The 23,970-nt window shown below is 39.4% G+C and overlaps 1 protein-coding gene across 4 annotated transcripts in view; it reads right to left on the bottom strand.

Moving 5' to 3' along the window:
• Window positions 1–15,162, bottom strand: part of Ica1 (islet cell autoantigen 1) — a 118,247-nt gene extending 103,085 nt beyond the window's left edge. For 2 of the 4 annotated variants that reach the window (XM_036180472.1, XM_036180474.1), the window contains exons 1-3: window positions 15,077–15,101; window positions 12,183–12,345; window positions 6,207–6,279 (exon numbers count right to left, since the gene is read on the bottom strand). In XM_036180472.1, coding sequence (XP_036036365.1) covers window positions 6,207–6,279; window positions 12,183–12,345; window positions 15,077–15,093 — 253 coding nt within the window. In that variant the 5' untranslated portion in view covers window positions 15,094–15,101. Of the gene's footprint in view, window positions 1–6,206; window positions 6,280–12,182; window positions 12,349–15,076 lie in introns of all 4 variants that reach the window. The other 2 variants (XM_036180475.1, XM_036180473.1) reach the window with 2 other exon arrangements.
• Between the last annotated feature and the right edge of the window lie 8,808 nt (window positions 15,163–23,970).

The raw sequence follows: 23,970 nt of genomic DNA, 5'->3' as shown, positions 1-23,970 counted from the left end.
TTAGAGGAAATTAAATCCAAGTGGCAGGCTGCAAGGTGAGTCCATCCCCCTCTCCCACCAGCCATTTAACTTCCATGCTGGTCTTCCATTTACAATAGAAGAGATCAAGTTCACTTGAATACATCTGTCAGTGAGATTGGTGCCTTGTAATCAGAACCAGAAAATGACCTCTGTCCTGAAAAGTGAGCCCATAATGTGCTGCTTCAAGTAGAAATGAAGGAGTTGGGTTTGTCACGGCTGGCAGTAGGGACCTTTTGTGGCTGCCTCCTATTATCGTCTCCTGCTGACTTTTTGATCTCTGCTGTCTGAGTTATACTCTGTCCTTTGTAAATCACCTCAAATCCCTCAACCATGATGAAGCAAGTTGGAGTTGGAAGTGGGGACTGAAAATGGGTAAGCCATCAGGTTGACCATTTGGTAAATTTTAAAAATACAGAGCTAGAACCAAATCTGAATTGGGTATGCTTAAACGTGGCTTTATTTTTAGAGACAAGTACAGATGGGGCAATTTAGTAGGACAGTGATTTGGTGCATGCTGTCTACAGATAGATTGGTAGAAAATATAACAAGTCAAGGAACTATATGATTCTTTTGAGATCGCTCTTGTACCATTAGGAGTACAGGGTACATTCTCAGGAGGTCACAAAGTAGTCACAAAAAATGATCAGCATCATTATTTGTAATAGTGTTCTCCCTATTCTAGAGACTGATTTTATAAAACCAAAGCATCCACAAAAACAGTCACAAAGAGACCCAAACATACACCATCATTGGCACCACAAACACAGGGCTTGAGAAGTGAACACAGGACCTTGTGCTTACAAGACAAACACTCTACCATTGAGCTGCATCACTGGGAATGATGTAGCTAAAGGGTATGTATGGCACATGTGCACCAGTTCTTGTATTGAGGCCAGAGAGGAATGTAGGGTGCCCTGCTCTACCATGCTGTATTTTATTCCAGGTTTCTTACCAAACATGGAGTTAGGCTAGAGGTCAGTGAGCCCAGAAATTCTCCTGACTCCACCTCCCACCCTACCCCAGTTCTGGGTAACAGGTGCACATGGGGCTATAACCATCTTTTTGAGTGCTGGAATTTTTTCATGTTTTGCCTGAAAAGCAATTGTTTTACCCATTGAACCATCTTTTCAGCCCCAGTCTTGGTATTTTGACATAGAATCTTGCTATGTAGCTCAGGATGGCCTCAACTTCCCAATCCTTCTAGACTTTCTGCCTCTGCCTCCTGAATGCTGAGGTTACAAGTGCACACATATATACAGTCTGTCTCTGTAACCACATCTGAAATGTCACAAGAACTTTTGTCCATTTTCATGAGTCATCCAGATGTGGCAAGAAGGCCATGACTGAGAAATGGGAAAGGTTCCTATTAGGGACTGTCTATAAGGCAAGTCTGTTCAAGACAGAGAACAGTGTCCATTCCAGCCAAACTGCCAGGGGTCCAGTGATGTGAGTGCAGTCAAGCAAAATTAATCACAAGGTGTTTCACAGCTGCACAGCTGCAGAAACTTAGTCTTTGCCCCGAATCAAACATCAACCCATAAGGACTACCTCCACTGACACAGTGGAGATTACATGAAAGTCACCCTAATATAAGAATGAAGCTCTAACGGGACCCTGATCACAACCCTTGTCTCCCAAAGCCAGTTCTCAATAAAGCTGATGGTTTTCTACAGTTGTCTGAAGGCTGTTCTATTTCACCAACTCGTCAGTCTGTCCACACTTCAAATGGTACACCATCCTTAGGACCAACCCCTCCAACAACTACTACAGTAGGTTGAATGGGAACCATATGTCCAAAGGACTTACTACTGCTCGCCTGTTTGTGACTACGGCTCTTTCTCAGCAGTCCCCTGCTGCAGAAGGAAGTCCTGAGGCAGAGGGAGAGGATTGTAGACACCCTCTTTTTTCATGAGATAAATAATGCCCCTCCCCATACTTCTCTCTCAAAATCCAAGGTCCTAAGCCAGCTGTGGTGATGCATCCCTATTATCCTAGCATTCAGGAGGTAGAGGGAGAGGGACTGAGAGATTGGGGTCAGTCAGGGCTACTGAGGAGAAGAGAGCTGGTCTCCAAAAAAAAAAAAAAAAAAAAAAAAAAAAATCAAGTTCACAGATCCAAGCCCAGTTAAAGGCTTCTTCTAACAAGTGGCCAGTCCCACAGTGTCCTCTGGGCTTAGGTGTCAGTACTTGCCACGGTTGGCTAAGTGTCAGAGACTGTGAGCCCAGGCGGCCTGTATCTGGCTTCATCATGCAACTCTGCCTTCTCAGAGACTACATCCAGACTTTGTATTTCTCAGGCCAAGCAGAGAATCTTCTATTCATGGCACTAATTAAACGTTTGTGAACTGAACTAGCTGTTATTTTTGCCTTGTTCCTGTACACATATTTCATTTTAAATGCTTGTTTGATATCTATGCCATAGTTTTATGTAGCCTAAAAAGAGTCTATATAGATTTTTTTCTAATGCCTTATTTTCTCTTCATTGACTGATATGAATATGGGATCCATTCATTTCTACCAAGAACCTTTTCTTTCCTAAGGAGAAAAAGGTTTCCTTTTTGCTTCTGTCACTTTTTTTTTTAACCTTAAAAAACCTCAACTCACATACAAATGAACGCATTTAACTTTAGTCCCAAAGGAACCAGTTCGGTATACTTGACTGCACACTTGGTGACATGAGTCTCTCCTAAAGAATCTAAGTAGGCTGGAGAGTACAGGGATCATTTTTGGTCATTTCATGCACTTGAGGATTAAACTTGGTGGCAAACAGGCTTGATTTTCCTGTGCTGACCTGATTAATTGGCAGAGCTCTGAAGAGAGCTTGAGCTCCATCAGAGTCAAGGCCAGACAAGATGGTCATTCTCATGTAACATGTGTATTAGATAATTCAAAGACTGCACTTGTTTGAAAGTTTCAATTAACTAGGTTGTAACATTTCCAATAAAAACCCACTCACATTTACTTGCTGATTATATTTTCAGATGTGTCCTTTAAAGATAAAAAGCAACTGAAGAACTATGAAAACCTTTTCCTTAGCAGTGTTAATCAACTGTCCAGATTTACAGCGAATCCAGTAGTGATGAAGGAGACATAGGTTGTCCCCAGCCCTTCAGAGTTCATATCCAAGTGGCAGGTGACAGAAAACGAAGCACACGTAATCACAGACACAGGACACAAAAGGAAAAACGCCAGAGAACCTGAGTAAGACTGTGACTGCTTTAGACTGAGCAGTGAGAGAAGGCTCTAGCAGCAGCTGAGTTCTGAGTGACAAAAGGAGGCATTCTTGGTCTCATTAGGGCAGAGACACTCTAAGCAGGGGACACACTGAGTGCAAAAGACCTCCTAGAGTCTGGAAGGCAAAGGAAATGGGGCCCAAGGTATAAGCTGGGACTAGACTTCTTACTTTATAAACTGTGATAAGTTTATATGCAGTGTTCTAAAGCAAGTGCCAATATGATCTGACCTACGATTCCTTAACTCTTTTAACATAATGGTAGACTTAAAAAATACCAAGAGTATTAAGAATTATGCTATACCCATCCCCAGATTCTCCTCTCCTTTATCTTATATTATTATGGCACAAGGTTCAAGACCAGAAAATTTACATAGATACAATCCCATCAACTAACGTATAGTCCTCATTTGGACTTATATCAGATTTTCCATTATTGTTCTATTTCTGTTCCAGACTTTAGCCCTGGATCCCACATATTGATAAGGTATTGGGTCTCCATCTTCTTCAAGCTCTGACAGTTCCTCATACTGCCTTGCATTTTAAGACTTTGACACCTTCTAAGAGTAGGAGTAGCTCAGAGTTACAAGATGGAACATCCATTTGAGGAGTTGCCTCCATCGGATTGGCCCAACGGGCATTTCTGCGATTAATTAATGTGGAAGGGTCAAACCTACATTAATGTGGAAGTGTTGCCAACCTGGGCAGATGCTCTTGGGTTGTACAAGTAAGGTGGCTGAGCAAAAGCAGACGAGAGGAAGGTAGTCAGTAGTGTTTTCCCATGGCCTCTGCTTCAGCCCCCCCCCCCCCGACTTCCCTTCATGATGGACTGTAAGATGAAACAAACCCTTTCTTCACCAAGTTGCTTTTGGTTACACTATTCATCACAGCAACAGAAAACAAACAAGGAAGAAGGGTTTATTTTATCTTTTCAGTTTACACCAAGGCAAGGACTAATCAATCCATCTGTCTACCTGTCCATCTATCTTCATACAGACGTAATCAGTGGTTATATTTCTTATGACTTATACTTTATTACTGTCATTTATCTTGTTGCTTTGACTACAGACTTGCTTCTGTGTCCTTTAAGCCTCCATCCCTTCTCAAGGACTTTTTAAGTTCTGGTACTGCAAGGCATTCCAGACTCATCCTTAATGTCCCTGTACCAAGCCTGAGGTTAGTCACTTCCCTGAAGGTGTGAAAAAGGGTATGTAGAAAACAAGATCTGAATGTTAGGCATACTCAGTGATATGGGCTCTTGGTGCTTCCAGATGCTTCGAGGCAGGAAAAATACAAATGCACTGGCCCAAGCACACATGCTCATCTGGGTACCTTTCTGTGCATATTGATCTACACAGGGTCATGGCAATGACTTCATCTGCTCCCCATGTTTGCAATATAGCAACTTCTTCCCTGGCCTGTAGCCACATTTTACAGACTCTCAACTACACTACATCTAGTAGTTTAATCTCACATGCATACAGTAGTTTTAGAATTGCTGGTCCACTTACTTAGGATCAATAAATTAATTATCTGCTCCAGTTTTTGTATGTATTTCCTTTTGTGTCGATTCTTACTTCCCTTCTAAAGATACTGTCTTTTCAGTTATTCTCTTCTTTCTCATCTATCCGGCCCAATAATGTTATCTGCAGTGCCATTCGGTCCATCAGTGACTGTCTGTATCCCACTTTCTATCCCGCCCCCCAGGTCCTGTTTAGGTATTTTTTGAATGTGTAAAATATCACTATGGTTTTAAGAGTCAGAATTACTATTCACCTTGCTGGGCTAAAGCTACACCCCCATCTCTAGCACTCTGCTCTTACCCCTCCCAGCCTCCTCCCTCTTTCTCATGAACTCCATCCCTGCTCAAATGAGATCTAATTCCTTTCACTGGTGATTTCTCATTCCTGAATTTCTTCAGCACAGTGTGCATACTCTTTATAATATTTGCATGTGTCCTTCTTTTTACACATTTATATTTTATTAACTCCTCTTTTCATGCACAACTGGCAGCATGCTACATATATGTATGCTAGTTTTCCTTTGTTTAAAATGTTACTTAAAAATCAACCCATGTCAGTTCACAGAGATTTGCTATATTTCTTCTCTATGGCAGCTGCATAGCAACACCCTCACATTAACGGTTCTATTTTTAGGCCTCCAGCAAAGTTGTGATCTTGATCAATCTAAGCAGTGCAGAACTCTTCCTTCCTTTCTCAACTCTGATGACATGGATTACCCACAAACCAACAGCCAACCCTACTGACACAATCAGAAGACCACTTCATTGTTGGGAGTGTGTGTGTGTGTGTGTGTGTGTGTGTGTGTGTGTGTGTGTGTGTAAATAACATATGGTATAGGTGCCCACAGAGGCCCGAAGAGGGCACTGTATCCCTTGTAACTGGAGTTACATGTGTCTATGGTCTGCTCAATGTGAGTGTTGGGAACCAAACTCAGGTCTAATGGAAGAACAATATGTGTTCTTTATTGTGGCATCACCTCTCTTGTCCCATTGTTGAGACATAATTTTAACTCTGTACATTATAATGTAACATAAGAAATGCTCATGAGGAAGTTCTGTCCACAAAATATATTTAATGAATTAGCTAATTGTGCCTCCTCTCCCTATCTGGTCATAAAAAAAAATGGACACAAAATAACCCCAAATCAAAAAGTCTAAAATATAGAACCGAAAGCATATTTATAATTGGGAAAGTAAACAGTATGTCTGCATTCATGATGACCCACTAAAAAGTTCCCCTAGCCTGATACTTGCTTTGAAAAGTAAAGGGCCTAAGTAAATCAAACACAAAACTAGTAGAGATCTCCCTCACATTTGAAAGAACAAAGACACACCCCCTAAGTAGTTCCTGAACTTATTGTATGATACATTAAGGCAAAATATCCTGCTCTTTCTTGCCATTTGCTCGATATCATACTTAAGTTATACTTACAACATATTCTCTTTTGATAGAGTACAATTGCTTTAGACAAGTCCAAACAGGTTCTCTGAATTGAATGGAATAACTGCAATAAAACACAATAAAATGCTGTGAAACAGACAATGGGGCAAGTAAAATATACTTGAATAAAACCACAATACTCCATTTTTCTGCTAAAAGCAAGACCCTCAAAATTCTATTTGATGTCATATGTAGTGAAACATACAGAGAATGATCAATGATGTAAAATCTGCACTCACTGAACCTGACCATCTCTATTATTTAAGCTAAGTTCTACAGAACAGTTATTTCCTTGACTCTTGAAATAACAGATGAAAAACAAAGCATAAGGGTAGGGCCCAGTTATAGGGCTTGGTATACCAGACACCCAATATTCATTCTAACCTAATTTGTTATCTTTAACACGTACTGTCCTTTGTAAAAATGGAGGTTCTGCAGGCTAATCATCATATTTAAAAGATGACATCAAGTTATTTTATGATCCTAACATATTTTACAAAACATGTAAGCAACTGGATTAAGCAAACAAAAATCAATTGGCAGAATGTTGTCTATCTAGAAGACATCTTTTAAAATGGTGTTGAGCTAAGAACAAACATTAACAACCACTTCCCAGTAATATCACAAAATACATAGTGAGATAACCTCATGCCATACTATGGCCATGATGAAGAAACTTGGGGAGAAGGCAGGAGAACTGTATTGAAAGGGATCTAACTAGAATCGAACTCATGGTAGTTTTATGATGGCTGATGTTGTGTGCTAACTTGACTATATCTGGAATCAATTAAAACCCAAATGGCTGAGCATACCTGTGAGGGATTTTCTTGATTGGATCATTTGAGGTGGGAAGGCCCACCCTAAACATGGGCCTTCTGGTAAAGGGACATAGAAGAAGGAAATTTTTGCTTTTCACTTGCTTGCCCTCACCCTCACTGGAAAGTTCATCTATACCACTGCTGAGACATTCCTTTGCTGGTAGAGGATCTACTTCTTTAGGATCCTAATGTAGATGGAAGACCAGCTGACACATCCAGCCTTGTAGGCTGAACAACCACAAGATTCTCAGTCTTTCCTTTGTTGGACTAGCTAGACCAAAGAAAGCCACTCTAATAAATCTGCCTTTTTAATATATAGTCTTTCTATTAGTTCTGTTTCTTTAGAGAACCCCAACTAATAGAATAGCCTTGGTCTTTCCTTCAGAAACTGACATCATTCAAGAATAATAAGAGATGTTTTGCTTTGGAGAGTAAATGTCTCCCCAAAGCTCTATGCTAAAGGTTATCTGCCTGTAGGAAATAGTAGGACCTTTAAGAAGTAAAGCCTTGTGGAAGGAAGTGAGGTCATAGAAGACATGCCCTTGATGGGGTGTTAGGACTTAAGCCTTCTCTCTGTTTCCAGGCTATTATATGGTAAACAGATTTCTTTTGCCCAGGCATTCCTGTCATGATAAGCTCCCTCACTGGATCACTAGAAGCAATGGGACTGAGTAACCTTGAGCCAAAAATAACGCTGTTTCTCCTTTTAACTCTATGATAGCTGCTGCAATAACAGAAAGCTGACTAATATGACAGACTTCATACTTTGTCAAACTCCTGTCCATGGACTCAGAGATCATGGCAGGTATCAATTACAAAAGCTGATAAACATTTTGCCTCTATGGAGCTATTCAGTGAGGCAAACCAAGGTTTTCCCTCTTTGTATATAGTTTACTGGCCATGCCAACATAAAAATATGTCTTGGTATCATAAAGCACTTCAATATTTGAGTGGAAACAGATGATCTCTTCATAATACATATAACCAAATTACCTAACAGAGGTAGTGAATGAATTTAAAAAGATTAAAATCTGTTCTTAGAATGTTTAATAGAATAAAGTTTGTTTTATTTTCTTAATGAAGAAGCAAATTTGCTTATTTATTAAATTACATCCTCAACCTGTTTAGATAAAAAAAAATGTTTTTCTCCATTTAAAAAATAAATCAGAGAACCATTAGAATTTGTTGCTTTGCAGGTGCTGACAGCAGTGTTCTGGGCCACAGACCACCAGTGTAAGAGCCAATGCATTTAGATTCTAAAGGAGTAATGGCGTGGTCCATTGTTACTGCTGACTTTTTAAGATCAAGACATTAGTTAGGTGCAACAAAATGCCCAGCTTTGAATGTTAAGTTCTATGAGTTTTGACAATTGTATGCACTTGTGAACCACACTCAGTGCAAGCATTTTCCACATCAATACAGTCCACTCTGCCCTGGCAACTATTAAAAGACAAAACCTGAGCATATTTATGTATTAACTTCTCAATTCATTGCAGTAGACTATTTATTTTTATATTTGATGGGGGAATGTCTTTTTGTATGCTGTGAAAATGTGTTGCTCTGATTGGTTGATAAATAAAATACTGACTGGCCAGTAGCCAGGCAGGAAATATAGGCAGAATAAGCAGACAAGGAGAATTCTGGGAAGAGGAAGGCTGAGTCAGGAGATGCCAGCCTGTTGTCCAGGGAACAGCATGTAATGACATACAGGTAAAGCCACAGAACATGTGGCAACACATAGATTAACAGAAATGGGCTAAGTTTAAGTGTAAGAGCTAGTCAGTGGTCAGCCTGAGCTAATGGCCAAGCAGTTTTAATTAATAAAAGCCTCTGTGTGTTTACTTGGGTCTGAGAGGCTGTAGACCAGGCAGGACACAGGAAAACTTTCAGCTACATATATATATATTTATTTATTTATTTATTTGGTTTTTCAAGACAAATTTTCTCTGTGTAGTTTTGGAGCCTGTCCTAGAACTCTATATACCAGGCTGGCCTTGAACTCACAGAGATCTGCCTGCCTCTATTTCCTGAGTGCTGGGCTTAAAGGCATGCACCACTACTGCCTGGCTATATTTATTTATTTGACATTTGCATGTGAGTAAGAAGGCTAAAGGTCAATGTTGTATATCTTCCATTGTGGCAAACCACCTTATTTTAAAATTTTGTCCATATTAGTGTGTGTGTGTGTGTGTGTGTGTGTGTGTGTGTGTGTGTTTACCACACTGTGCAGGTGTGCAGGTAGAGGTCAGAAGACAACTTTCAGGAGTCAGTTCTCCCATTCTGCAGTGGGTTCTGAGGATCAAACTTCAGTTATCACCTTGTACAACAAGTACTCCTACTCACTGAATCATCACAATGGCTCACAACCTTATTGTCTGAGACAAGGTCTCTCACTGCCTGGCTGGCCAGCAAGCCCCCAGGACCTAACTGTCTCTGTCTGCCCCCTACTACCATGTCCTGCTTTTACATGAGTGCTGGAGATCCAAACTCAGGTCTTTGTGCTTACACATCAAACATTTCCCTTGCTCTTAATCTATTAAGAAAGCTTGGTATGGGTACACATTTTCTGGACCAGTGAGTAAACTAGCCTTCTGCAGATAATTCAGTGTGAGAACACCCCATAATAGTTTGCACATCATTCTCGTGTTCTACTGGGGGACCCAGTCTCTCTATAAATATCCATACCTATATTAGCATTTTTGCAACAGAAATCCCTCTGATGGGCAAAACACTAAGCCACAGGCCAAATACTTTGGATGTGTGGTCTAAGACAGCAGCTATTTAGATGAAAGCATAATTGCTTCAATAAAAATCCTGCTGCAAAAACCTCCACATAAATATAATGTTTAAGACAGTAGCAAATTAAATTAAATATTAAATTACTGTATCTTTGAGACAGGGTCTGGCTGTGAAGCTCAAACTGTCAAATCTTCCTGCTTTAACCACCAGAGTGCTGGGATTTCAGGCGCCAAGCTTAACATTTTGGATAATTCTTGTATTTACTAGCTTATTTTAAAAAAAATCTCTGAGACATGAAAAGCACATACGACTTAGAATGGCTTAAACTGTATTTACAATATGAACATCAGAAAAGACACTTCCTCTCTCTACTCTGTCCCATGGTAGTCTCTTATGAAACAGCACCCCATCGGCTTCAGTTTCACAATTTCCAATGACAGGAGAGAAAAGGCTGAGAACTGATACTGTTTGTACTAATATCCAGTGACTATTTACACAGTCATTCAGTTGGAAACTGTGCCTGGGACAGGCTGGGGACACAGCGGTGATTAACGCTAACATGGAATTTGACCTTCTACTGGAGAAAAGGCAGGCAAACAAACTTCCACCTGAGGTTTTCCCGTGGACCATGCATCCAAAGGTTTTAGCCCTAGACTTCCTGTTTTCCCCAGCAGAGGGATTTCTGTTGCAGAAATGAGTACTCCAAGCAAAATGAAGCTAAGCCATGTGTTAGTGAACAGCTGTTCTGTGGGTAGACAGCCAGGGACTCTGAACGGCATAGTGAGGTAAGGCTTTCCAAAGTGACTTTTAGGCTGTGAGAACTATGAGAATGAGTCAGTGAAGGAAAGATGTGGGGCGAAAGTGTTTGGGCAGACCACGGAAACTGCTTTGACGAGTCTGAACTAACTGGTGGTACCCAGAGATCTGAGAAAAAGCCATAATGGCTGGAACATGAAATGAATAATATAAGAGTAGTAGAGAGAGAAAAAGGAAAGAGAACCCCAGGGGAGGGAGGCAGAGGCCAGGTATGTCAGGAGCATTCAGAAAGCAGGTTGTTAGGATGATAAGCACTCAATAAATACTACCATCATTTGAATTATACCCAATGTAACCTTCGTAACAGTTGGAACAAGTAAGCATTCTTGTTGTAGGGGCAGTAGCAGCTTGGATCCCACTGTGTAGGGCATCTACTGTCTCAAAGTCAGCCCATCTCTCATTAGCCTAAACCTTAGAAAGTCCAGTCTTGGTTTGCCTCAGCCCTCAAATGCGTATGTTCCTCTTCCACACAGAAGGCATTGCTTTGTAACTGACAACTGTCATGGATGTCCCCTTAGCCCTTTGCTATAACTCAATGACCATTCTAGAAAATGCTTTGAAATGTTCAGCTTTTAATTGCAGTCTCACAAACGTTCAGCTCATTAACTTTAGTTGCCATATTAAACTTAAGAGATTCTACTGACTAACATCCAAGGAACATAGTATTCCTCAGTGACCTGCCACTGACAGAACTAATGTTTTCTTTCAAAATCTAAGGAAAAATACAGGCAAAAATGTCCAGCAAGACCTTCTACTCATACTAATGCTATAGGTCAACTATGTAATGAGTCTTTCTCTGTCCTGCCAACCAGCTTGCAAATAATGACATGGAGACTTATTAATTACCAAAGCTCAGCCTTAGCTTTGGTTTGTCCTGCTAGCTCTTATAATTTAAATGATCCCCCCCTTTTTTTTATTAATCTATGTTCTACCATGTGGTTTCTACCTCTATCCCATCTGTGTGTCCCACAAGTTCTGTGTCTGGCTGGTGTCTCTGCCTTTCTCCTTCCTAGAGTCCTCTCTGTCCCTGGAAGTCCCGCCTAACCTCTTCCCACCTAGCTATTGGCCATTCAGCTCTTTATTAAAGCAATCAGAAGGCACCTTGGAAAAGACACATCTTCACAGTGTAAACAGATATTCCACAACACAACTGGATATTAACTCATTTGCTACATAGTTTAAATATCTGCTTAATTCATTTTAGAATTTTCCATGGCTTAGTAACAACCTTCCTAGACTCTACTATAGAGGTCATTTTGTTTGTTTTTGACTAAACATTTGCCTGGCTTTAGTGTTCAATTCTAGTTTCTCGGATATAATGAACAGATTTTTGATTGTGCTTGATATTTCAACAAACACTTCCTTGAATTTACCATACCCCATGCATTCCAACTTAGTGCTTGAAAACACATTAAGAGAGGTATGCTGGGGCCAGATTTTGTAGATTAAAAACTATACTAGGATTGAATTGATCTGATTCAAGGTGTTCCTCACTGTCTAATATGAGCAAACTAAGACCATCTAGCAAGTTCACTCTAAGGTCTTGATTCTTGCAAGGTAGCTTTGCTGGGCCCAAGAGCTCCGAAGAGCCTACCTCTAGCTTGGCATCCAGGTCTGCATCAGAGGCAACAACATGCTCATCTTCCTTCTTCCCTGTGGCCTTGATAAAGGCCTGCTTCGTTTCCCAATACTTCTGTTGCATCTTGTTGACAACTGACTTATCTTGGGCAAACCGGTCCTGCAGCTCCCAGGAATAACTGCTAAAAACAAGAAAGAGCTATTTTACTTATAGCTCTCAGAAGGATTAAGATAGTACACTATGAAGTATTTTAGCTAGCTATGACTTTCTAGTGCATATTTACATTATTGATGAACATGCAAATGCTTTCTTATGGGGTTTTTATACCATGAAAATCAATTAATTCTTTCTCACTCCACAATTTAAAAAAATTAGAGTGGGAAAATTCTGAATCTTAAGAAAATCAAGAAATTGAGCATCAGAAAGAATGTATATGTGTATCTTAGGTTGGGCATACTCCTTTTAGGGGTGGAAAGAACAAGGCCAAGGAAGCCAGTAACTAGTTCAAGAGAGCCCTCTGAGTAAGAGATAAGGACAGACAGCAGCACATCTCTCCACACCTCCATTATGCCACAGTGGGGTGACAGCAGGAAAGGAGATAAGGGGCTGAAAAATAGCATGTCTAAAACTTGCTACAGAGGCATCTAAAACTGTCAGACTCAGAGTCAGGGAGAAGAATGGTGGCTGGGTCTGGGGGAAGGGAAATGTGGGAATGGCTAGTCAAGTCTTAAGGTTTCAGTTATGCTGAAATGAGTAGGTTTTGGAGATCTGCTACCACTGGACCTATAGATAGCAATACGAATTGTGCACTTTAAACTTTATTAAGAGTGTAGGTTTAGCATTAATTGTTCTTACAACAATAAAGTAAAAAAATTAAATTCTACAATCTGTTAGAGATTTCCGGGATTTAGTTAAAAACTAAATCCTTCAACATAAATGCTTAAAATATAGATAGGAAGTCACTCATTAGGAAGACTGTAATGAGAAACAAATATAAAATATGTAGAGAAGAATTAGAAGACAACCGAGAAAGACATCAACTCCATCAAAGTGACCAGAGGGCCCCAAATACTGATGGGGGCTTGTTCTTGGCGCTCCATCCCTCCTCCTCGCTCTGTCCACATCCTACTTGATTCAGTTCCTGCTACAAAAGCCCAACCCCCAAACACATCCTCCTTCCTCCCACCCTAGCCCATCAGCACTTTAGATGTGCCAAGCTGATGTTCTAAAGCAGGAGCTACTTCATAAGATTGGAGCAAAATGCCATATCTCAAACTTGACTACTTATACTCTTCATATGTAAGTCCATTAGGCTTACTTATAATGTCAACTCACATGTTTAGCCTTAAAAAGTCTGAGGGTGTCCTTAATGATACTTATCTTTGGTGAAAGAGGGAGGATTCTGTGAGAGTGTTATTTATATCTTTCTTAATTAGCTAAGAGATTATTTTGGTTCCATATTAGAGAAAATAAGATAAAAGTTATACCTTATATGAAAAAGATGACATCTCTATATAATGCACACGTTAAAAGATTGGAAGGATCTAGCCCAACAGATTATTTTAGGGAAATGGGATTCTAAAAAATGAGGTATTGATGGATTTTGTATTGGATCTTTTTTCGGGGGGGGGTCCAATAATTATAGATCGACAGAAAAAAGTTCCATTTGGAGTTAAAAAACAAAAACCAACCAAACAAACAAAAAATGACAGGAGTGCTTTAGAAGTCTAGTAAGCACCTCATACACCCATCATTGAACAAATGAGAACTTCAGATTTCACACTGTTAAGGACATAGAATGAAAAGTGAGACTTTGCGTGTATCTGCAGCAAGCCCACAAAGTTGAGCTCTGAAAGGGTCCACCTAAATCTTGGGGATTTCTAGCCCCTAAATGGGTAACTACTGAGAATCCCAGGTCATGTCTGTCACTGTGAGGGTGCTGAGGTGGAGCCATCTCATGACATAACAAGGCAAGATGAAACAATTTCACAGTCTGACAACTGTTGGATGAATGTTCAATGAGAATGTTCAAGGATAGCCTTAGCCATTATGAATTATTTTAAAAAACTTGTATTTTAAGATCTGCAAAAATTCTTTTGAAGTTCAAAGGTTGATATTACAGAGCACTTTGGGCCTGATACTTTTCTTGGTAAGAAGGGAAGCATTATAAAACTATTGTATTTTTTTCATGACATATATTAAAGATAACATTCTAGTTGTTTGGTGGGTAGCATGCTAAGAAACACCAATTAAAGAACTTCTAAGAGGCTTTCTTGCTGCTTAGATGTGTTATAGGCACATAAATGACAAAGCTAACATGTGCCATGTCTAACTATCATTAGCTTCTGAACGTTCACAAAAGATGTAGTGTCTGGGTTGAGGATTTAGCTTAGTGGTAGAGTGCTTGTCTAGCAAGTGCAAGGCCCTGGGTTCAATTCTCAGCTCTAAAAACAAAACAAAACAAAAGATGTAGTGTCTACAATTTAATAAAACTGAAATAGTGCTTGGTTGATTACATAATTGCTTCAGGTACCCCACATAACATTGCACTGTGCCTCCAACAGTGGAAGTTACAAATAAGACAGTAGAAAAAATGCACCAAGTTACTAGGTTATATGAAATGGTGGTAAGAAAAATTATCCTCAGATTCCTAAGAGCAGATGTCTACCCAAGTGAATTTCTTAGCAAATACAAGTGACATGAGTATTTTATAACTGTTGTTGCTTGGTTTTTTATCCAGCATTGATCAGAGACACTAAGCCAGGCTACACTAACACTGGAAACTGGATAGGTGGCTGTTCACAGCTAAAGTCTCTTGACTATTCCTTTTTGTCCTCATTTAATAAGCATAAACAGTGCAATTTCCATTTATCATCCTCCAGTGGAAAAATAGGGAATAAATTTCTTACCATTTGTGTCCTGACATGTTTTCTTCTTTTTCTACTGTTGATGATTTGAGAAGGGGCAGAGAAAAACCATGATAAGATATGTTATATTAAACCTGAAATAAAACAAATATATTTAATAGTTATATACTACATTACAACTGTGTGTTAATTCAACACATATTTTCAGTCTAGCCCAGGTCTAGTTGCATGAAGGGATCAGATACTGTTCTAAAATAATGCCAGGTATTGGTGTCAAAAATGGTTTAGCTGAGCAACCCTAGAGCAAATATCCCAAAAGAAGCTTTAGGAAAAGAATAGGTAGGATGATGATTAAAAAAAATAACCAGATTTTATAAGACTATATCAAATATGCTATCATTTATATAAAGTATAAAATGCATGAAATAATGTTATATTATTGACATACACCAATATCATATAATTTATTTTGAAAAGCCCTCTTCAAAGTCTTTAGTGCTCATCTTTTTATAAAACAGTTGTTTGAAAAGAAACAAACAGCAACAAATAAATGGGTCCAACTGTGACAAGGTCAGAGTGCAGAGTATGGAGCTGCACCAACTATGCATGTTAAAATGTTAAGATTGCAATTTTTAAAAACACTTACTTAGTGTGTGTGTGTGTGTGTGTGTGTGTGTGTGTGTGTGTGTGTGAATGCACATGCCATGGTGTTTACATAAAGATCAGAGGACACTGAGGGTCAATTTCTGCTTGTACCATCTGGGTTCTGTGGATCTAACTCAGATTGTTAGGTTGGTGACAAGAGCCATAATCCGACAAGCCATCTCACTGGTCCAGTTTTATTGCCCTCGTTTTATATAATTTTAAATTTACTTTAACTGATACATGAAACATAACATTCTACATTCTAATGGAGTACTATGATGTTTTGATATAAAGAATTTGTTAGAAATGAACTCTTTGTTCCAGACAGAAGAACCCTGTAGAGAGGGTGCAGGATAGGTTTGAGAGTGGTGTAGTGCTTTCAAGTGTCATGGAGCATCCTCATTGTTTAAGACACATGCTGAGTATTAGCATCTTATTATTATTTCATACTCAAGAACTTAGGGAAATGAATCAGAACATTGCCCCCCAAAAGACAAAAAATTAAAAACCAAATCCCCAAAGACTCAATGGGATAGAATTGGATTCTAAGAGGGTAGTGAAGGAGGATATATACATACATCAAGCCAGCAATGCATTTTAATTTCTTTAGTAAATGTGCATGTTGTAGAATATTATTTTAAGGTGTGTTTTTGTTTATGTTGCATTTGTTTAACTCTATGCAGCTGTGTTAGTGTGCCTGTCTGAAACACCTGAGTGGAATAACAAAGACCTGAATGGCCAATAGCAAGGCAGGAGAAATGATGGGCAGGGCTGGCAGGCAGAGAGGAGATCTAGAAGGAGAAATCTGGGAGGAAGGAGAAGAGAAGAGATGGAAGAAGAGGAAGGAGGAGGAGGAGGAGGAGAGGAGGAGGAGGAGGAGGAGGAGGAGGAGGAGGAGGAGGAGGAGGAGAAGAAGAAGAAGAAGAAGAAGAAGAAGAAGAAGAAGAAGAAGAAGAAGAAGAAGAAGAAGAAGGAAAATGAGGAGGAGGAGGAGGAGGAGAAGAAGTAGTAGTAGTAGTAGTAGAAGTAGCAACTAGAGAAAAAGGAGGACTCCAGGAGCCAGCTACCCAACTACACAGCAAGCCATGGAGTAAGAGTAAGATTTACATAAGTTAGAGAAAAGGAAAAGCCCAGAGGCAAAAGGTAGTCGGGATAATTTAAAGTTAAGAAAAGCTGGCTAGAAACAAGCCAAGCTAAAGCCGGGCATTAATAATTAAGACTAAACCTCCATGTGTGATTTATTTAGGAGCTGGGTGGCAAGTTCCCCCAAAAGAGCCCAGAAACCACCATCAACATATGGGGAGTCGCCTATGTCTTTGCGCTCAGTCTGCTTGCTCCCCTCATGGAAGCAGGCCAACCCCAAGGGCCCACCAGACAGCAGTCCAACCTGCCTAGCAGTTCTGAGAAAGAAAGGGCCTCTGCCCGGCATAAGACCTCTTGCTGCCAAGTGTGCACTTGGCATACATGCTAGCAGTTCTGGATGCCTGTCAAATCAACTGATCACTATATCTCAGGCAGGTCTGGTGACCAGCATTCTTAAAATTATAAGGGTGTTAAGTTGTTGTTGTTGTTGTTGGTTGTTTTTTGTAGAGAATGGCATTGAGTATTTAAATTCTCTGCTTCAGTTATTGGGATGAGAGGGGGAAATGGGCTCTTCCTGAGTATCTGAAATGACAGCAACCCAATACTTACACCTCTCTTTTTTCCCTGCCTCATAGAGGGCATGCGAGTATCAAGACAAGTTGCCTCAGGAAGGATACTCAAGATGAATGTGCTTTGAACATGGATGGGGCTGTATTCAAACACTCTCACCTCCACACACACACTCCAACTATACATTCACTTAACACTCCCAAAAAATTATCATAAAAAATCCTCAAAAGAAATGAAATTACTATACTCTTTCACTGAGTTTGATTTACCATGAACTGTTAGGGGAATTAGTACTTTTTGATTCTTTTTGTTGTTGTTATTGGAGTAAAACTAATTTTTTTAAATCTCAGTTTTTTGATGGATATATGCAGGTGTGGATGCATTAGTGTGTGTGCATGTATGTGTGGACATCATTTGTCAGTAGCCGTCCACCTTGTTTTATGAGACAGTATTTCTCACTGAGACCTGAGGATCACAAGGGACTCCCTGGTCTCTCCCTCACCAGAGCTGGGCTTACAAGCATGTGTAACCATGCCTGACTTTTTATGTGGGTTCTGGGGTCAAACTCACATCTTTATGGGTTGAGATACCTTTCTCATTTTTTTACATGTACATGACAACATATTGCTGGGCATTTCTCACAATATATCTCAAGAATGTTTCACCTTGCATGACTGAAATTTCATACCCATTGAACTGGCAACTCACTATTATCTGTTTGGCCTTGACAAGCACCATTAAACTTTCTGATTGTGAATTTAACAACTTTAGATACCTCATTATTAGTGTAGCCATGTAGTGTTTGTGTCTTATGAATGGATTCTTTCACTTTGCACATTTCCTTATAGCATGATAGAATCAACCCCCTCCCTCGCCTTCAATACCAGCAGTCCACTGCGTCTATTCACGGACCACTGACACTTAGGTTACTCTCACACTTAGCTACTGTGGATGGTGATGCAATGAACACATGTATCATATATTTCTTCAAGATTCTTCTCTTATATAAATGATTTGTAATCAGAATTGGGATAGCTATGGTAGTTGTTGTGTTTGTTTTTGATCTACACCAGCTTTTACAAGGCTAGTCTCTACACTGAACATTCCTGGAACAGGACATATGGTCCCAGATTTTCCACACCCTTGCCATTAAGAGTCCCTTTTCTCCAGAGGGCATTATCAAGCAGCAGTTGACAGGTCATTTTGGTTTTAGTTTGCATTCCCCTGATTATCAGTGATGCTGAGCACCTTTCTGTAGTTTTGTTGACAATTTGTTTGTTTCTCTTAGAGAAAGGTCCATTCAACCCTTTCCTCGTTTTAAAATTGGACTATTTTATTGTTATTGCGTTCTTTGCACATTATATCTACATGGTTTGCATTTTTTTTTCATTCCATCGATAGTCTTGGATTTTGCTTCAGTCTATTGTTTGCTTTTCTGTAACATTTTTGATTAATTTTGATCATTCAAATATCTATCCACTTTAGTTCTTTATACCAACAACAAATATCACTGAGCAAACTGCCTCGCCTGCACAGACTCTCCGGATGTGCTCGGATTACACACCATCTGGCCGTATCCCCCAGTGCTGTAGCCAAGGCATTGCACCATGGCACTCCAGTGTTATAAAGTCCTGGGCTCCTTCCCTACTGAACTAGAATTTCTGGGAAAGGGTCTGCAAAACCATAGTTACAACAAAATTTGCATACTAATATGGTTTCTAAGCATATTAAAGTCTAAGAACTGTGGCTAAATGCAAGGAAAACCTTTCTGGAAATGGATCTTTCTTGAAGAAACATGACAAGGTCCAACAAAAATCATGGTTAACCAAATAGGTAAACCATGCAAGTATATCTGGGTAACTCATGCTAAAGCAGCTACAGTTGGAGTCACCATGTCTTCTTGTACATGTTCACCACACACCAGGAACAACTAAAAACACCTTAGGATTTCTAGACCCAACCTATCCCAACTTACTCTATCATTTTCTAAACTGACAGTGCCACAGTCACTAGTTAAAAAATGTTATGGGGTTGGTGGCATGACGCAGTAGGTAGAAGTACTTGCCTTACCAGCCTGACAACCTGAGTTTGATCCCCAGAACTGATACAAAGATGAAAAAAACAACAACTGACTTCCACATTCAGGACATCCCCTTCTCTCTTTCTCATACCCCCCATGCCAATAATAATAATAGACAAAATTAAAATCATCTTAAATCTTCACCCTTTCAGCTTGACATTTTAGTTAATCAAACATTCACTGGACACTAATTAATATGAAATGGGCATTGCCTTTGACCAGAAGCAACTTGTCAATTAAATTAGTTCTGTCCAATAAATAACAATAATAATGATGATGATGATGATGATGATAATGATAATAATAATAATAATAATAATAATAATAATAATAATAATAAATAAAGCACTATTAGCTACAGAGTAGTTAAAAATGATCTGGTGGCCATAGTAAAATCAAAATAATTAAATTTAAAAAACTGTTTTTGGTTTTTCGAGACAGGGTTTCTCTGTGTAGTTTTGGTGCCTGTCTTGGATCTCTCTCTGTAGACCAGGCTGGCCCTGAACTTACAGAGATCTGCCTAGCTCTGCCACCCTAGTTCTGGGATTAAAGGCATGCACCACCACTGCCTGGCTTGAAATTTAACATCTCTAAATATATAATTTGAAGAAGTAATCAATATAAAAATTTGTAGGCCATATTTCTCATTCACATTTGAACTAAGTCCAAAATATGTTGTATATTTATTTTACCCACACATTTAGTTTCAATTCAGACTGGCCACATTAAATATTTCATAGCCTCTTGGGGTTAGTTTACAGTATTAGAGAGTGTATAATTAGTAGTAAAGAGAGATATATAAACATACTTTGGAGAATCAGAAGACATTTGAAATTTGTACAGGCTCATATAAAACCAAAGATCTGCAAATTTATAAATTCTCCTGCAAAAACACTTCATTGTAAAAGAGAATAAAGCTGTCAATAACATCAAGTTGACCACAGACTTCAAATGTCACAAAGACAAGGGCACCAATATCTCCATCAGTACACCTTACCCACAAGGATGTCTGAGTATTTTGTCAAGGAAGGCAAAGCAGTTCATCAATAATGATGATGAAATGATGATGATGATGATGATGACGATGATGATGATAATGATGATAGACCTGTTCAAAGATGTTGGGCTCTAAGAGTTAATAATGAAGAGTAATTTCTTATTTCAATAAAACAATCCTAGCAAGGTGGCAGTGATTTCCTGGGCAGTGGGCTCTTTGTATAAGACAGAAGTAGAAGGGAGGAATGCCTTTCTGTTCAGAGGTTAGCTCCTGCCACTTTGATGATACCAAGGCAACCAACTAACCCCCTTTCATTTTCCAGGCTGCACCTTAACAGCATTGCAATATGTTTGCCTCATAGCCCAAGGTCAGGCACTAAAACCTTGGTTTGTTCTAGCCACCCTATGAGACTGAGAGATCATCTTACCCTGTGGAGAGAAGCAGGAACAGGGAAGAGGAATACTCTTTGCATTTTGTATTGGGGTTCTGTGCAATCATTATGCCCATTTTCCTTCTTTGGATATGCTTCCTGTATTAAGCTCACAGGGAATTTGATCCTCCAATATGAATAAATAAAAGATATTAACTACCCATACACTTGTCTTTTAAACATCAATTTGAAACAGTATGGACATAAACAAAAGTCTTGGTTTCCTCCCCACAATAATCTGAGGCTCATAGAATGCTGAAGCATAGTCTAACTTGTTGCTACACACTGAGATAGTTAGTCCAGCCTTGCTGCCTTGATATTGGAATCTTCTTGACAACATGGTATGAGAAGGGCATCTTCATTCCAAGCCGGCTGGCTTCAGCTGTAATGAACACTTATTCTGGCCTAGAACACTTTCCTGTGAGTCTTCACGGCAGGGAAGTTAGTGGGTGGCACCTTTGATTAAATATAAATTACCAAAATAATCTAAAGTTCTTGAGTCAACATTCATGACAAAAAGTACCATCATTCTGCCACACTGGCGCTGCCAAATCATGAAAACATTTTAATAGGCAACCAGCTTCCTCGTGAATATACTCTAAATGTGTCATGTTTCCTTCAGAAACTGTCATGTTTATAATTACCCTTCCAGTTCGGTAGTAGAATTTTCTTTTCTAGTCAAGAGAACGTTTTTCTTTTAGATGAAGGACATGAATACAGATACTGTTTCCTTTGGTGTGTACTGAGCTTATGGTAGAGTGCCTTGAATTGCAGATCAAAATTGTTCATTTTCCTCTGTGATATATTCTAAATTTCTCCATTCTAGATAAAAATCCCACTATCTTAGAGCTGCTCGGCTCTGTTTGTGTACATCACTCTTTAGGAAGTGGGCCATCTTTCTCCCCGTAAGTCTACACTTTAGCTATGTATGAACAAGGTAGCATGCTGGAAGAACCCTTCAGTAAGACCACTACTTCCTAATACTAGCATCTCTGGACCACATAGCATCAACTCTATGGTGCAAGTCTGTTCACATTTCAACATCTCTGAAACCAGATATGTGTTACAATCATCACTACCTTGCCAAGTATTTGGCAGTCACTTTTCTTTCAAGGAACATAAATAGGTATCATAACAATGACTTCTTGCATCTGATGAAATACAGAATCATTCTTTACAATCAAGCCTTGGTAAGAACTGCACATCAGTATATGTCACAGGTGTTTGTAGCCATGTGCATATAACTGCAAAGGAGACCTGTATCTGGGAATTGCCAGTGTGGTCTGTGATAGAAAATGCATGGCAAGACAAGATCAAGTGTCTGTAGTGACTCTGAAGAGAAGGAACAGAGCTGGTTTACTACTTAGCTTCTGGGCCAAAGAATTAGTGGTTATAGTCAGGCAAATGGTGTGAGTGAATATGAAGGAAAAGAAATGAACAAATTTTTCTTCAACAGAATTGTACGGTGGTATGTGTAACCGTCACAAGCAGCTATGCATTATCATCACATAAACACATGTACCAGGAGACATGCAGGGCCTAGTCACTGAAGATACCCGGGCCCTCTCATCACTTAAATTTATTCAGTAGACCCCAGAGGGTAGATACTCAGGGTACTTCCTTCGCATTTAGTGAGTTATCTTTTAAACGCTGCCTTTGCTGGTGAGTTAGTCATCTGAGCACCCATCACAAAGGCTAAGCTTCTGGTATGTCTCTTGGCTTCAGCTTCCCACTGACTAGTTAATAATTAACGTCATCTTCTTGTGTCATTTGTCTATTATTCAATAGCTTAATCTCATCTGAAAAAAAAATGACCAATTTTTAAAACTAGTTTCTTTCAAAACCTACATGTGAGGCAATCATTTTATAAAACTCAACTTGTACCTAATTTGTTTTCAGTTAGTTGGCTGACCTGATGCTTCCAAATAATTTGAAATAAGTCTTTCCATCTCCTTTTCTGGTGTGTAACTTCAGATTGAATGCCAATCATAACAGACATTATGGAATGAAGCCCTATTTCTTGAAGTGAAGCTGAGACACTTACCCAGCCTGGGTGTGCACTGCTGGCTACTGGGCTTGCCTTCTGATAAGCATGAGAAAAGTAGCAGATGGTCTAGGTATCAAGGTGACAACTAAGTGTCTGCAATTCTTCTGGTAGAGTATGTTTTCAATTCTTTTATTCTAGATGTTTATCTCTGGGCACTTCCCCATATGTCAATAATGAATTTGATCAATGGTGGAGGGCCCAGCCCATGGTGGGTGGTACCATCCCTGGGCTGCTGGTCCTGGATCTATTGGAAAGCAGGCTGAGCAAGCCAGTAAACAGCACTCCTCCATGGCCTCTGCATCAGCTCCTGCCTCTAGGTACCAGCCCTGCTTGAGTTTCTGTTCTGACTTCCTTCAATGATGGACTTTAACCTGGAAGTGTAAGCCAAATAAACTAGGAATATGTTTTGAGTATAAATATTGAACTAGTTTCATTATGAACAGTGAAAAAAAAAGGACCAATTTCTTCAGGCGTAGTTAATTGCATTTATTATTTTAAAATCTTGGCTCATCAGATGGTGTCTTCATGTGGTCGAGAACGGGAGAGTGCCATGGAGCATAGGAAACTCAACTAACATTCCATCTTTGCACAAAGGACAACAGTTTTAACTAGATGTAGTGGGTGTTTTCTCTCTCTAATCCCACAGGGCTTCTCTCTAGATTTTCATAAGGTTGTGATCACTTAAACATTTTAGTAGATTCTATTTCTAGGTGTATGTCCCCTGAATTTTTTTTGTTGGCATTTCATAAATTCACAAGTAAATGTGAGGCAGGATCATGCCTTAATTTTGTGAGTCGGAAAAATCTTACATGAGGAAAACAGGAATTCTGACCTTATTCAAAGCAGCTAAAAGATGGCTGAGTTTTTATTAAACTTTACCGATGCAAGTCACTGCTAAAGCTGCATAGTATGTTAATGACTTGAGGGTCTTAGTATATTTTCAAATGATCATTTTATTCACGTATTAAAACAACTCAGACATTAATATACAGGGTGTCTTAGGTTTTTCTATTGTGATGAAACACCATGGTGAAAAAGGCAAGTTGCGGAGGAAAGGGTTTATTTGGCTTATACTTCCAGATTA

This window comes from Onychomys torridus, chromosome 3 (genome assembly GCF_903995425.1).
Source record: "Onychomys torridus chromosome 3, mOncTor1.1, whole genome shotgun sequence".
NCBI classification, from domain to species: Eukaryota; Metazoa; Chordata; class Mammalia; order Rodentia; family Cricetidae; genus Onychomys; species Onychomys torridus.
This window is presented reverse-complemented; position numbering and strand designations above follow the sequence as displayed.